The 10,488-nt window shown below is 45.7% G+C and overlaps 1 protein-coding gene across 6 annotated transcripts in view; it reads right to left on the bottom strand.

The window, feature by feature from the left end:
- Positions 1-2,937: 2,937 nt before the first annotated feature.
- The window catches only part of STYXL1 (serine/threonine/tyrosine interacting like 1), an 18,142-nt gene continuing 10,591 nt past the window's right edge, over positions 2,938-10,488 (bottom strand). For 3 of the 6 annotated variants that reach the window (XM_065573302.1, XM_042857736.2, XM_065573299.1), the window contains 2 exons: positions 3,691-3,901; positions 2,938-3,257 (listed from right to left, as the gene is read on the bottom strand). In XM_065573302.1, the coding sequence (XP_065429374.1) occupies positions 3,086-3,257; positions 3,691-3,901 (383 nt within the window). In that variant the 3' untranslated portion in view covers positions 2,938-3,085. Of the gene's footprint in view, positions 3,258-3,622; positions 3,902-7,801; positions 7,912-10,488 lie in introns of those variants that run through there. The other 3 variants (XR_006176246.2, XM_005284445.5, XM_065573301.1) reach the window with 3 other exon arrangements.

Here is a 10,488-nt window from a genome sequence, read left to right as displayed (position 1 = left end):
GGGGGGGGCGGGGGAGCAGCCCAGGGGGCGTCGTCAGGGGAGCAGCCGGGGGAGAGGCGTTGGGGGGCGGAGACCCGGGGGAGCAGCCGGGGGGCGACGTTGGGGGGCGGAGACCCGGGGGAGCAGCCGGGGGGTGGCGTTGGGGGGCGGAGACCCGGGGGAGCAGATGGGGGTGGTGTTGGGGGTGACCCGGGGGAGCAGACGGGGGTGGCGTTGGGGGGCGAGGGACATGGGGGAGCAGCCGGGGGATGGCATTGGGGGAAGGGGCCCGGGGAAGCAGCCGGGGGTGGCGTTGGGGGGGGCGGGGGAGCAGCCGGGGAGGGCGTTGGGGGGGCGAGGGAGCAGCCCAGGGGGCGTCGTCGGGGGAGACCCAGGGGAGCAGCCGGGGGGGGCAGCATTGGGGGTGACCCGGGGGAGCAGCCCAGGGGGTGGTGTTGTGGGGTGACCTGGGGGAGCAGCCTCGATGGGGGCATATATAGGGGGATATTTCCTTCCTTTCCCTTAGGGTCAGTCACAGATTTTCTCAGTTCTAATCAGTCTGAAGTGATCGATGCTGATAAGGCTGAATTTGAAAAACACAACTGACATAGATCTCAGACTGCAGGTGGTTGGCCTCTGATTTTACATCCCAGATGGCATCTCCAGCCGCACAGTGCCCCTAACTTGGGCTTTGGCATAGCACAGAAGCAGATGGTACACAGCACCACAGAAGCAACCTCTTCTTAGTATCTTGGGTTTTCCTTTCTACTTGTTCCTGTGAAGTACTAGCCTGGCCTGACCTGACCCTCCTGACCTTGGGAGACCCCATGAGAGCAAAGCCCAAAGCGCATTGACTACTCTTAAGTACTGTCCTTAAAATAAACAGACAAATAACCTCCCTATGAATCCAACTGATGAAACCTGAGCTTCTGCTCCTCCTCATTTAGAGGCCGCAAGGCACCAGTTTAACAGTAGACTTTGTACCTCCAACTGTTACAGACCTTCCTGATTTTTGACTGAGAGTTGCTGTGACCCATCCATAAAAGATCTGCCTTGCATTTAACAGTAATACAATCTGTGAGGCACAAGAGGTGGTGGGGTATTTATCTCTAGGGCCAGACCACAAGCATGCTGAAACCAATGGAAATCTTCCCATTGATCTCAATGGGCTTTGGCCTGGTCCCTTATACCACACAGTTTCTGAGGCCCAGATCCTCAGATGTATTTAGGCACCTAACTCCCAGTGATTTCAAAATCAACAAAATCATCACCACTTTATAGGTCACACGTGGTCTAGATTCTTCCCTTCTTCCTCTGAGCCTGCTGGGGATTTTGTATTCCTCCTCCATCATCTGCCTTCTTTCCTTTCCCCGTTGTTTTCCTTGTGGCTGTGGCTATATCTGCAGCCCCCCTCACCCCCAATGTGTTATTTTGATGTTCTTGTTAGATTAGAGTTATTTTTTTAATGTGAGGAAATTGTTCAGATCCCTGTGCAGTGTTTGCGAGGATCTTGGATGTTCTTTCCTTGCTTATTTTCCTCGTAGGGTGCTAACTTCATCCATTGTTTGCCCTTCCATTGTAAATCAGCACGTGCCTTCGGCACTGCATAAAGTGCTCGATCTGGAAATCCTTCTGGAGGGACATTGAAATCAGTACATTTGAGATACTAATGCAAGTAGAAGCCTTAGGGCTGGAATAGTCAAAGGAGTCTAAGAGAGTTAGGTCTCCAAACGCCATTGAAATACAATGAGAGATGAGTGTCTAACTCCCTGGGGCCCCTTTGAAAATCCAGTCTATACATTTGCTCCAGGGCAGATTGGAAGACTGCACAAGCCTTGTGGCCCTGTAAGGCAAGGAAAGAATTGTAAGTCCTTTATTGAGAAGTGCCACCAAGTGGTTAGTGCTTGGAACTGAATGTCAGGCAGCCTGAGTCCTAGTTCCACCTGTCCCTGAGGGTATAAACAGCAGTTAAACCTCCGCAGCTGCCCCGGGTCAGGTGACTTGGGCTTGCTCAGGCTGTGGTGCTGTAAAACTGTTCTGTAGATGTTTGGCCTAGAGTCGGAGCTCTGGGGCCTAGTGAGGCAGGAGGGTCCCAGAGCCCAAGCCCCAGCCCGAACCCAAATGTCTACATCGCAGTTAAACAGCCCTGCAGCCCAAGTGCCGTGAGCCCAAGTCAGCTGACATACTGCAGCATAGCCACACCCTCACTCACTTAGTGATCTTAAACAAGTCACAACCACTCTGTGCTTCTGCTCCCCCTATGCAAAATGAGTAGAATGAGATCCACCTTCATAGATGGCTCTGAAATCCTGGGAAGTAAGGGCAGGTCCTCAGCTGGTATAAACTGGCATCATTCCCTTGAAGTCAATGGAGTTTTGCTGATACACATCAGCTGAAGACCTGGACCATAAGGTGCCACATAAGTACATAGTATTTTCTTAAAAAATAATGGTTCTGAAACAAAGTACAAAACGGATAGACCCATTTATAGCTCTCGCTGCAGTGAAAAGACATTAGTACAGAAAATCTACCTCTGATTGCAATTTACAGCACCTCTGGTCATCCAACTTCCACAAAGCATACACATGTCAGCACTCAGAAGTAGTTAGTTGTCTCAATTCATTAGCAAGAATGGCAAGGTTGAGTAATTCTGTCCCAGGCTAGAGTTATTGAGGCTGTAATAATGTTTTGGTACAAACCTGTCAAAAAACCTTTGAAGGTTCAGCTCTAGGATGAAGATTTAAAATGAAGGACATAATATAACTGTCAGGGTAGGGAGGTCAAAATTTGGTGTAAGGCCTAAGTAACATTTTCTATCAGCTCTTATGCTGTGCTGCTAATGTGTGGAATTTACAACGTTAAAGAGGAGATAGATGGTACTGAACTTCATCGTCATCATGTTCCCATTACACCCCTGGTGTTAAGGGCAGCGACGAAGCTCCCCCACTCCTGTCTGTTTCTGACAAGGCTTTCAAGGGTTCCCCCGCTGTGCTTCCATAGCTCTTTGCTGTGCTGTTTTCGGGCGGCCTCGTTTTCGCTTGCCTTCAGGTGTCCATCTTCTTGCTATTCTGGGGATGGAATCAGCTTGGGCAAGATTTAATTTGGCTTAATATAATAGGACTGGAGCTTCAAATAGAACTTCAAAGCAAAGAAGTCTGACTGTTGCAATATGAGGAGGCAAGTAGGAGGCAAGGCTGGAGAGCCTGGGCCCAAATAAATCAATGGGAGATACATGGGGGTGTGAAGGCATAACTCCATTTTGGGATTGGACTGTACAGCTGAGAGAATGCATTTGTAATGGATTAATTCCTGAACTGTTGAAATTCTGTATCACATATTTATCTGTTTGTCTGGTAAAGTACCCATTTATCATCCAAGGGCAGCGATCCCTGGATGGGTTTTCAATGATGCTGCTCACCAGCAGCCCCTACTGGCTTTAATGGGAACTGCAGGTGCTCAGCACTTTGATAACCAGCCTGCAATTGACCTAGCCAACAGAAGTGACGATTAAAACAAAACGAGCCAAATCCTGAAGTCGTTATTCATGCACAACTCCCACTGACTGTTCAGCAAATTTGCCTGAATAAGGGATTGGATCCCAAATGATGGCCCCCAAATAATATGTGAAGATGAAAACCAATCCTAAAGGTTCCGATTATTATATTATTCTTATTATTTTACTCACAGCAACCAATTCTAGTCAAACCTTACCTAAACAATACAGCCCAAGTTAAACTGTGGTACAGACGGAAAGGCTTCTTTGCCTGTTGGATGTTCTCCTTGCTGCCTGTCAGTAATGTGGTTCGGAGATATCTGTGATCGCTGACCCATAGATTTGGCTTTCCCAGTCGGACAGCTGTTGCACAAAGCCACGGTTTGGTCTCATGTTTGTTTTGCATTTCTGGATGTATTTCCAAGCCCTCTACAAATACAAGTAAAGACAGGGAGAAGACTCAGGAACTTGCTTACTTTGTATTGTCCAGGTTACAATTACACCCTCTACCCCGATATAACGTGACCCGATATAACACAAATTCTGATATAACGCGGTAAAGCAGTGCTCCCGGGGGGCGGGGCTGCGCACTCCGGCGGATCAAAGCAAGTTCGATATAACGCGGTTTCACCTATAACACAGTAAGATTTTTTGGCTCCCGAGGACAGCGTTATAGCGGGGTAGAGGTGTACCTCTAAGTCTTAGAATGATTAATTATTTGCATTTTCATAGCATCTAGGAGCTTCACTCATGGCCCAGGACCCTATTGTGCCAAGTGCTGAACAAATACAGAACAGAAATGAACCAATCTGGTATCTGGACCAGTAGAGAAAGAAAAGGACACAGTGAATTACAAATATCAGAGGGGTAGCCGTGTTAGTCTGGATCTGTAAAAAGCAACAAAGAGTCCTAAATTTGTTAGTCTCTAAGGTACCACAAGTATTCCTGTTCTTCTTTTTAAAGAGTCCTGTGGCACCTTATAGACTAACAGATGTAGTGGAGCATAAGCTTTCGTGGGTGAATATTACAAGGTTTTTTTTAACTCCTGCCCTCCCCACATAACTCCTTTATGGGTCAGGACCCCTACAATTACAACACAGTGAAATTTCAGATTTAAATAGCTGAAATAATTACATTTATGATTTTTTAAATCCTATGATTGTGAAATTGATCAAAATGGACTGTGAATTTGGTAGGGCCCTATCTATAATGATCCAAACTGATATCCTGCAGTGTTCAGCTCAGGCCTCTTTCTTCATCTATGATGTACCTGCCATCATTCTGCAGCAAGACAATGCCAGAGCCCTACCTTGGGCTACTGGGTCTGATTGTAGTGTAAAATGCTAACGATCTTTTTCAGTGGAAAAAGGAGAGAAGTAGCACCTACCTACCGCTGCACGACAGAGGGTCTCCTGTTCCTGGATTGGCACTATATGCTATTGCACAGTGGTGATCTATCCCAAAGTGCTAATTACAGCCATCTCAATTGTTTGTTAGTTTCAGGTAATTAGCTTGGATTGCTGTTACACAGCAGAGTTGTTACACAAATGCACTGCACTCCTCTCTGGCTACACTACTGAAGTTACTGAGTAATGTCCCTCTCACCAGATAAAATCAGAACTTCTTATAGCAATCAGGAGCATAATTAGGATTGCTTAAGCTTAATGAGATGAAAGGTGAAATGGTATTGCATGGTTTCTTCCGGATCTCTGATACTGGAGACCAACAGCCTAAACCTCTAACCTGCTTATGATTAATTCCTAATCACACAAGTTATCGGTGGGTCTCCACACACGCTAATTACTCATATGAGTAAGGGTTTGGCAGGAGCATGTTTTACCAGTGCAATTTCTTTTAACATACTCATGTCTCCAGATCCCTGAAGCCTCACTAAACCATTCCAAGACTTTTGTCCAAACTGGGTCAAAGACCTAACTGAAAGAGCAGCGTGAGTATATTTCACTGCTGCAGTCCAGCAAGATTGTCTATTTGAATCATCTCATAGGAAAGCTTCGTGCAACAGGAATCTCAAGCATTCAACCTGTTTCACTATGGGCAGCCTGTGGTGAGGGTGCTCTGGAGTAGATGTATTTCTGTTTAGACTTGACAAGATGTTAAAACAAAAACGTTGATCACAATAAAGGGAAAAGTCAGTTGTCAGCCTTGGACTTTTGCACTGTGGGTGCAATAAGTTATGTATTTTAGTAGGGCTCAGCATGGGAGGGTGTGATAGTGATTGAACTGTTATCAGTCTGTGGGAGCAATCAGATCCCGTATTAGTAGGCTAGGTCCGTAGATTCCAGTGCCTGTGCAAAGTATGCAGCGAGTCTCTATTATTCTGCTGGCAAACTCATTCTGCAGTTACTCTGATGTGCCTTGCAGGGTAAGAAGCCTCATTTTGTGTTGCAAATGTTTACACACAAAAATGGGCCAGATCCGTGCTCAGCTTCAGGATTCAGTTTGGATTCAAATACATCTCTACCCCAATATAACGCGACCCAATATAACACGAATTCAGATATAACATGGTAAAGCAGTGCTCTGGGGCGGGCAGGGCTGTGCACTCTGGGGGATCAAAGCAAGTTTGATATAACGCGGTTTCACCTATAACGTGGTAAGTTTTTTTGGCTCCCGAGGACAGCGTTATATCGAGGTAGAGGTGTACTCAATTTCCAGAAGAGGGACTCCTTTTCCAAACACAACCAAGACTTTTAGTGGGCCTCACTTCAAAGGCATGGAGGAGATCAGATAGCACTGATACCCCAGTCTGCCCAGAGAAGGCAGAATGAGAGACAGACCCATCTTTTCAAAATGCTGGGACACCGAGTAAACTAAGGAACATCCTGGAATTTGGGGATGAGCCACCAATCTAGTATACAGCTAGGTACTTCTCAGCCTTCACCCAATATTTTTCTGAAGACTTGTGGAGCTACGTAATGATATGTGCTGGTCCATTAAGGTTGAGGAGAGCACCCCTCATAGACTAAAAGAACAGGAGTACTTGTGGCACCTTAGAGACTAACAAATTTATTAGAGCATAAGCTTTCGTGGGCTACAGCCCACTTCTTCGGATGCATAGAATGGAACATATATTGAGGAGATATATATACACACATACAGAGAGCATGAAGAGGTGGGAGTTGTCTTACCAACTCTGAGAGGCCAATTAAGTAAGAGGGAAAAAAACCTTTTGAAGTGATAAGAAGTGTGAGAGTACTTACATGGGGAGACAGATAGAGACACTTCTTATCAATCTGTCTGTACTGGGCTATCTTGATTATCACTTCAAAAGTTTTTTTTTCCTCTTACTTAATTGGCCTCTCAGAGTTGGTAAGACAACTCCCACCTGTTCATGCTCTCTGTATGTGTATATATATCTCCTCAATATATGTTCCATTCTATGCATCCGAAGAAGTGGGCTGTAGCCCACGAAAGCTTATGCTCTAATAAATGTGTTAGTCTCTAAGGTGCCACAAGGACTCCTGTTCTTTTTGCGGATACAGACTAACACGGCTGCTACTCTGAAATCTCTTAGACTAGTGCAACCCTATTCTGGGTTTCCCTAGAACAATATCTCTGGGTCAAGGGATGTGGTCTTGCGGAAGCAATCTGGGATTTTAAAAAAAGAAGAACAGGAGTACTTGTGGCACCTTAGAGACTAACAAATTTATTAGAGCATAAGCTTTCGTGGACTACAGCCCACTTCTTCGGATGCATATCCGAAGTGGGCTGTAGTCCACGAAAGCTTATGCTCTAATAAATTTGTTAGTCTCTAAGGTGCCACAAGTACTCCTGTTCTTCTTTTTGCGGATACAGACTAACACGGCTGCTACTCTGAAACCTGGGATTTTAAAGACACCCATGCTGCTGACCTCAGCTTTAGGGCACAAAGCCAGAGTTCCACAAACAGGGTGGGCTGGACTTCCTATATCCCACAAGAGTAAGGGACAAAGCCAGGTCACGGTAGCTCCCAGACTCAGAAAGTCTCTCTCTCTCTCTGAGATCCAGGAGAGCAGAGTTGCTTAGATTTGTAATTCTTCCAGTCAGCCATGTCTGTAGTCCTGGCTTCTGGGCAGGTCTGTTGGCAAACAGGGAAGGGTAGATACACATCACTCTCCAGCAGATACCGAGCTGCATTATCACAGGCCCAGGAATCAAGCCCAAGTCTCCTCCTTGATGTTACAGATATGTCACACAATGGATTCAGGGAGTCTGAATTAAAATACAGGTTATTTGCTCCTCATTACTCCAGCACCTCAGAAGAGTTCCGAAATCGAAATGTACAGGAGACCACGTCACTCTCTGCAGAAAGCAGAAGTGCGGATGTACCTTTAAGGGATAATGGGATGAATGCATGAGGAAGGCCATTACCGCCGTGCTGCTCCGACTTAGACCCAGGGTAGAGAAAACCAGAACTGCTCCAAGAGTCATCTGAGCATCTAACCAAAGAAAAGTGCATTACAAATTAGTGTCTTGAAAAATCAAAGCCAGAGAACTCTCCCCACTCCTCTTATTTTTTAAATAGACCTAGAGACACAAGCCCGCTTAAACCACTGAATAGGTACAGCTGGGCAGTGTCAGGACACGTTTCTCTACACCACCCCAGAGGGGTCTGTCCTGGATGGATTGGGTTAAGAAGTTAGCTTTTGGACCTAAGTTAGCCTAAGTGTAGACGAGTATGGAAAACTGAAGTTGCTAGTGCGAGAAATTAGAGTGTTATGGGAAAGTAAGAGTTAGCAAGGATCTGATTCAGGGTCATGTCACTGTTATGTTCTCATTATAACTAGTTTAAGCAACGTTTTTAATGAGTGTTTTTGAGAAATGTGAATGTTTTATTAAAACGCTATCAATACTGACAGTGTAGGAAGGACATTGGTGCAGATGTTAATTTAAATAATATGTAAAATAAAGAGCCAATAAGGATCCCACAGCTGAATGGGGCCAGATCCCACTCTAGGGAGCACAGATGTGTGTGACTTGTGGGGGGTGGGGGGGAGGGAGCTCACAGGAGGAAGTTAAGAAGAAATTTGGGGAGTACAGGAGTGTCTCCTCACTGATCACATGGGAGGGTTTGCCCAGAACAGATTTGCTGGGTTGGCGTCTGTGCTCCCAGGCACCCAGCCCGTGGCTCAAGTTTTAAGAGGGAAATGTGTAACTGACCTCCCAGAAGGGAGCAGTCAGACAACTGACCTTTTGGGAACAGAGAGAGGCGTGACAGAGGGTACCCCAATACAGGTCCCACTTTTTCAAAATGCTGTTCCTAGTGTACTTGTGAAAACTAACTCTCTTTAAGACAGGATAAGAATCCTACTAACGACTTGGGTGTCAGTGAAAATGCTAATGACCCACCTGAGAAAGGGGAGGAGGAAGCAATCTCCCGGGCAGGTGAAATCCACCCAGAAACTAAGCAAAAGCTGCTGAGAGAAGGGGTTGGGGAAAGTTCCAATATTTGGAGTGAAAATTACAAAGAAGCCTAGAAGGGAGGGTGGATTTTTTGCATGGGCACAGCCCTGGAGATGGAATGCAGCTCCACAGGGGACCGACCAGTTAACAGCAGTAATAGCTGGCACAGCAGAAAAAGCATAACAAACCTAGACTGCTTGTGTGGAAGGGGAAACTGAGGCACGCTGTCTCATGGCATTGGTGGCTAAATGCCAAGACACCTACACTCCAAAGATATTGAGATCTGCATTGTGTTAACAATGCTACACACAAAAATGTTTTCAGGCATCCTGGGAAAAGAAACACAGAACTTTGCTAAAACTCCTGTGGATGACACGCCAATGTTTGTTAAAACTTGGGAGTTGTATAACCAAGACCTAAGGAGGACATCAGGCACACTGCCTTCGCATTAGTCAGTGACTAACCCTCTGGCAGTAATCTAAGGGGGCAGGTGTGACACTTTGCCCCATATTCTTCATAGAGATATGGTTATGGTATGATTATGGCATAACTAAGATGCATTTTATGCAAGATAGGTCAGGTGAGGTATCATTGAAAAGGTTATGATTCACTGAATATGATTATCTTATTTGTATGCATGTATCATTTTTGTATCTAAAGTTAGGAATATTGTCTATGCATTTATTACAAATGTGTTTACACCTGAGGAACCCCCACTAGGCAGAATGCAATCAATCTAGATTGCTGGCTGGAAAGGGCCATTAAGGAGAACAATAGGTCTTGGAAAATGCTAATCTCTCACCAGAGAGCAATCCTGAGAAGCCTTCCTGAAGACCTTACAGACAGCCTCTGTCTCATGGCTGCTGTGGTCCTACAGAGACATGTGACCAAGTCACCTGGTACTGGACTCCATGATAATACAAGTGTTTTTCCATTGAGGGGGTGTGGGAATCAAACTGGGAGACAAAGGATTCCCGCCAGGGGTGAAAGTAAAGCGGTACGGGCCGGTACGGCGTACCGTTAAAAGGTGGCCGTCGGTACCAGCCCCTACCACCTTACTTTAAAACACTGCCATGGGAGCACGCGGAGCTGGTTGCCGTACCACTAAGTTTTCAATTTTACTTTCACCCCTGGTTCCCGCCATATGTAAAACCTATTCAAGGTAGGGGAGTGACATCATCATGGTTCCTTCATCACTGACTCCCTGCCCAAGAAAGAAGTCTGCTGAAAACACCTGAGAAACAAAAGACTGAACTTGGGGGAAGGGCTGAGCCCAGGCTAGAGGGTTTACTAGCCTGTGAAAGGAATATCTGGAGTTTTAAGCTGCTAGCAAGTGCAGCTTGCCTTCAAGAATCTCTGCAATCTGCCTAAAACAACATTCAGAGTGAGAATTTTCTACTTATAACCGATTCATTAAGCTTAGACTGTGTTTTTTGTTTTATTTGCTAGGTAATCTGCTTTGATCTATTTGCTATCCCTTATAATTACTTAAAATCTATCTTTTGTGGTTAATAAATTTGTTTTTATTTTGTCTAAAACCAGTGTGTGGAAATCATAACTTGGGGCAGAAAGCGGTGTATAGGCCTCTCCACTTTGAGGGAGGGCACGAATTT

This window comes from Chrysemys picta, chromosome 19, assembly GCF_011386835.1.
Source record: "Chrysemys picta bellii isolate R12L10 chromosome 19, ASM1138683v2, whole genome shotgun sequence".
Lineage (NCBI taxonomy): Eukaryota > Metazoa > Chordata > Testudines > Emydidae > Chrysemys > Chrysemys picta.
This window is presented reverse-complemented; position numbering and strand designations above follow the sequence as displayed.